The sequence below is a fragment of the Silene latifolia genome, chromosome 7 (assembly GCF_048544455.1).
Source record: "Silene latifolia isolate original U9 population chromosome 7, ASM4854445v1, whole genome shotgun sequence".
In the NCBI taxonomy this organism is placed as follows: Eukaryota; Viridiplantae; Streptophyta; class Magnoliopsida; order Caryophyllales; family Caryophyllaceae; genus Silene; species Silene latifolia.
The window spans coordinates 27,134,205-27,139,617 of record NC_133532.1 but is presented as its reverse complement, the minus strand read 5'-3'; the positions used below and the strand labels follow the sequence as shown (position 1 = coordinate 27,139,617).

Here is a 5,413-nt window from a genome sequence, read left to right as displayed (position 1 = left end):
GCGGAGGGTGACGACAAGCTTCGTTACCTTAACGAGGCCTCTCCTGCCGCACCTGCCGCTAGGTCTACCCTCGCCGCTAGGCAAGCCTATGAGACTTACCAAAAGGAGTCTGCCACGATCAAAATGTGTTGATCTTCTCTATGGAGGCCGAACTCCAAAGGAGTGCTATAAAGATTAGCACCGCCTATGAGATCTATACGAAGCTTGTGAACATGTTTTCACAAGCTCTGAGGATCATTCAATATGAATCGGCATCCGCATTCTTCGATCTCAACATTAACGAGGGCCAAAAAGTTAGCCCTCATGTGCTCAAGTTGATGGAGCATGTTGAGACCCTAAAATTGCAAAAGGTAGAGATTCCCGAAGAACTCATCATTGATCGAATTCTTCATTCCTTGAACAAGGTTAAGGCATATGTTCAATTCCGGGTGAATTTTAATATGCAAAACTTGAAAGTATCCCTTGATGAATTGCACAAAATGCTTGTGCAAGCCGAGAGGGACATGGGGCTAAATGCTAGCACCACAAAGGTTGTGCTCAACATTAATCAAAAGAGCAAAGGGAATTTCAAGAAAGGTGGCAATAAGGGAAAGAAGCAAACTCCCTACAAGAACAAAGGAAAAGCTTGTGAAGCTAACTCCTCTAAGCCGAAGAAGGGTGCCCCGTCCGGGGACAAATGCCACTATTGTAATGGTGTTGGGCATGGGAAGAGAAATTGTCCAAAGTTCTAATCAACGATCAAATAATCATGATAATTCACAGAAATCCCAGCAAATTACAAAATCAAAAGGAAAGTTAACACAAAAAAATAAAAGTGGTAGGGTTTCTGGTGAATCTTCTGGTAAAGATGATGTCGTAACAAAAACTCAGGGTCCTGGTTCCAACGATGTGCAGAAGACGAAGACGATGGTTGAGCTAAATGGGATTCCGACTCTGAACCTAGAAGAGGATGTGGGGGGTTCTAAAGATACAGGATGGATGGTTTAGAATGGAGGGAAGATTACTCCTGTCATGGAACCTATTGCAGAGGAGGAAGATACATCTGCCCTACTACAGTTTTCGAAGGATGACATCAAATCTGAGGTAGACTTCTGGAATCTATCTGTTTGCTGTTATATCTTGGGAGCCAACCCTCCATGGGAGGTTGTAGAAGGATATGTGTATAGGGTTTGGTCTCAATTTGATATAGACAGGGTGGCGTTAATGGATAATGGGGTTTTTCTGGTAAGGTTTAAGACACTTGCGAAAAAACAAGCCTTGCTAGAGTCAGGATACTACTTGTTTGATAATAAACCTATTATTATCAAGTCGTGGGAGTCAGAGCTTGACCTGGTTAAGGGTAAAGTGGACATAGTCCCTATCTGGATTCGATTGTATGGTATTCCTTTGAAATTTTGGGGGGATTGTCTACCAAAAATTGCAGGTTTAGTGGGGACTTATGTTAAGAAGGATGAAGCCACTGCTGACAAAACTAGATTGAGTTATGCTAGAGTAATGGTGGAAGTGGGAATGGATCAGAAGTTATTAGACCATGTTTGCTTCTTGGAAGAAGTTGGTCAGAAGGTGAAAGTGAAGGTTGAATATGAGTGGAAGCATATTACTTGTTCTGTTTGTAAGGGTATGGGGCATTCTGGAGACCAATGTAGGAAAGCTCCTCCTAAGAAGAAACAGACTGGTAACAGGCAGAAGCAAGTTTGGAAGCCAGTGCAGAAAAAGGTCCAGGATGTGTTTTCTCAGCCTGATTCTTTGTTTACTCCTGCTGTTTTTCCTACTTTGGCAAGTACCATTAAGGCTACTCTAGCTCGGAATTTAATGAGACTGAATAGGCAGGATGGGCCATTAGGAAAGAGGGCAATGGGTACATCTGGGGCTTATTCTTTTATTGATGCTCTTAATGGTGTGAATACTCCTGGGGGGGGGGGGGGTAGTTTAGAGTGGAAAGGACCCTCCTCCACCAAATCCTAATGCATAATATTGGGTTTGGAATGTTAGGGGGTTGAATGACCTGAATAAACAAAAGTTAGTTAAATGGTTTATGCATAATAATGGAGTAGGGCTTTTTGGGTTATTACAGACTAAAATAAAACCTAGTAGCTTATTAAAGAAGAATACTACTATCTGTGAGGGCTGGTGCATTTCAACAAACTGTTCTTGGCATAAAGGAGGAAGAATTTGGATAATGTGGAAGCCTCAATCCTTTGATGTGCAGTTTATTTCTTATGGGGCTCAGTATATCCATATGTTGGTGGAGTCAAAAGTGGATTCACATAAATTTTATTTAACTATGATCTACGCTTTCAATGGATTGAATGAGAGGATAGAGTTATGGGAGTTTTTGAAAAAGTTTGCTGATCATTGTGATTTGCCTTGGCTATGGTCAGGGGATTTCAACACAGTGTTGTCTCCTGTAGAGAGATTAGGAGGCAGTACTACTGATGCAGAGATGCAGCATTTTGAGGAATGTGTCTCTTTGTGTAATATGGAGGATGTGCAGGCCACATGTGCATTGTTTACTTGGTCGAATAAACAAGAGCCTACTGATAGAGTCTATAGTAGGCTAGATAGAGTTATGGGGAATCAAGAGTGGTTGAATCAATTTGAGGATTATGTGGCTCATTTCCACCCTGAAGGCATCTTTGATCATTGTCCCTGTACTGTGGTGAATAGGAGAGTAGAGATTAGTGGCAGGAGAAGTTTAAAATATTTTAATATGTGGGGTAGGTCTGAGCAGTTTACTCGTTGTGTTGAGAGTATCTGGAAGACTAGATATGATGGAACTAAAATGTTTAAATTAGTGAAGAAATTGAAGCATCTGAAACCTGTGTTAAAAAGATTGAACAAAGATTGTTTCTCTGACATTGAGAATACTACTAACCTTACTAGTACTCTGTTAGAACAGCTTCAAAAAGAGTTGGTGAATAAGCCAGGTGATATGGAACTAATGCAAATAGAGATGGATGTTGCTCATTAATTAAGAGAGTTGATGGTGGCTAGAGATAGCTTTCTTCTTCAGAAGGCAAAAATCCAATGGTCTTTAGAAGGGGATATAAATACAGCTTATTTTCATAATTCAATTAAGAAAAAAGTAATGATGAACAAGGTATTAGCTATTGAGGATAAGAATGGGAATTTATGCACTAAAGTGGACCAGATTCAGGCTGCCTTTCTACAATATTATGAGGGCCTGTTGGGAACCAAGACTGATGTAGAGGATGTGAATGTTAATGTGGTTAGACGTGGTAAATGCTGCACTCAGGCACATTGGGATATACTGAATGCACCAGTGACTGCTGAGGAGGTGAAGACTTGCCTGTTTAGCATCCCAAAGGACAAATCACACAGTCCCGATGGCTATACAAGCCAGTTCTTTAGGGATGCTTGGGGAATTATTGGCCAGGAGGTGTGTGAAGCTGTTATCAATTATTTTGAGACTGGAAAATTACTGCAACAACTTAATGCTACTGTGATCACTCTCATTACTAAGGTGGATAGGCCTGCTAGTGTGACACACTTCAGACATATCTCTTGCTGCAATGTTCTATACAAGACTATCTCCAAGCTGTTGTGTAATAGAATGGATAAAGTGTTACCTGAGGTGATTAGTAGGAATCAGGGAGAATTTATTGAAGGTACGAGCATTTTAGAGAATATCTTGGTTTGCCAAGATTTAGTAAGGCTATATAATAGAGAGCATGTGTCCCCAAGATGTATGTTCAAGCTTGACTTGCAAAAAGCTTATGACACTATTGAATGGAAGTTCCTTGATCAGATGCTTGATGCTCTTTGCTTTCCTGAGAAGTTTAGGATGCTTGTAATGAATTGTGTGATGTCCACTTCTTTCTCTTTGAATCTGAATGGGGCTCAGTTTGGGTACTTTAAGGGGAAGAGGGGATTAAGACAAGGGGATCCTGTTTCTCCTCTTTTATTTACTATTTGCATGGAGTATTTAACTAGAGTGCTGGATTTTGCAACTCAGAAGTGGTTCTTTAGGTTCCATCCATTGTGTGGTACTCTTAAGCTGAACCACTTATTATTTGCTGACGATTTACTCATATTCTGTAAGGGTGATGTGAGATCTATTATGTTATTATTGCGTGCTTTTGCTACCTTCTCTGCTACCTCAGGCCTTAGAGTTAATGCTGCCAAGTCTGAAGTGGTGTTTAATGGGGTGTCTGAGGAGATCAGGGGTGATATTATTCAGGTATCTGGCTTTAGAGAAGGATCCTTACCAGTGAAATATTTAGGCATTCCAATTCAAGCTGGTAGACTCACTACTCATGATTGTAATGTGTTGTTTGATAAAATTGTGTGTAAGATTAGAGGGATTGGTGCCAGAAAGTTGAGTTATACAGGGAGGTTAACACTAATTAACTCTGTGTTTAATACCCTACATAACTATTGGGCATCAATATTTCTTATACCTAAACTGGTTATCAAGAAAATTAAAGCAGTGTGTCGAAATTACTTATGGGATGGTGGGGTTGAATACAATAAGGCTCCTCTAGTCTCCTGGAAAAAGATTTGCTGCAGCAAGAAAAGTGGTGGTCTAGGTGTGATTGAAGCTGGGGTGTGGAATATTGCAGTGGTTGGTAAATTGGTGCATTGGATTTATACTAAGGCAGACAGGTTATGGGTACAATGGGTGGACCATGTCTATATGAAAGGTGCTGATTGGTGTACCTATCAACCTCCTCTTGATTCTAATTGGAATTGGAGAAACATTTGTAAGGTTAAGGATATTATGCAGAATGGTTACTTGAATAACGGTTGGGTTGTTGATCCTAAAGGTTATTCTATTCGTTCAGGTTACAATTGGTTGCAGGGACAGCACCCCCCTGTGCAGTGGTATCAGGAAGTGTGGGATACATGGTGTGTGCCCAAACATTCCTTTATTGGATGGCTTATTCATCATGGAGCTTTGAATACCAGGGAGAAACTGTCTTCTATAGGAGTGGCAGAGACTAAACAATGTGTTATATGTGAACGGGATGTGGAGACTCATACTCACCTGTTTGGATTGTGTGAGTACAGTAGCAGAATCCTGAAAGGTGTGGAGTGTTGGTTGCAGGTTGGACTGGTTGGTCCTCATACTGGTTCAGTATTGCAGAGGAAAGTGTGTCATATGGCAAAGATGGCGTGTTGGTACTATATTTGGATGGAAAGGAATCGTTGCAGAGTGGAAGGGGTACTAGCTAGGCCTGAACTAGTTTGTACTGATGTTCAGCGAATTATTAGAGCAAGAATACAGCAGCTGCTCCCCTCTGTGGTTGGGCATGCTGACAAAGATTGGCTCATTCAAATAGGCATTTATGCTTAAATAGTTTGTGATGGTATAGGTGTACCAAGAAGTAGTTTGTTGAAATGTATTGTAATGACTCCATGTTATTTGTTATTAATGAAAAGCTCACATTTT

At 40.7% G+C, this 5,413-nt stretch overlaps 1 protein-coding gene across 1 annotated transcript; it reads left to right on the top strand.

Annotated features, from left to right (window-relative positions):
* The first annotated feature begins 1,011 nt into the window (after positions 1–1,011).
* On the top strand, positions 1,012–2,971 carry LOC141589905 (uncharacterized). Its single transcript, XM_074410525.1, has 2 exons — positions 1,012–1,899; positions 2,210–2,971. Exons 1-2 carry the CDS (start codon positions 1,012–1,014, stop codon positions 2,969–2,971), a joined length of 1,650 nt encoding a protein of 549 aa, XP_074266626.1.
* Positions 2,972–5,413: the final 2,442 nt, after the last annotated feature.

Excerpts from the sequence above, each read along its gene's own strand:
- LOC141589905 (XM_074410525.1), top strand. The coding sequence starts at position 1,012 with ATGGAACCTATTGCAGAGGAGGAAGATACATCTGCCCTACTACAGTTT. Across the intron at positions 1,900-2,209 it reads TTATTGATGCTCTTAATGGT|TTTATTTCTTATGGGGCTCA; the intron begins GTGAATACTCCT and ends TTTGATGTGCAG.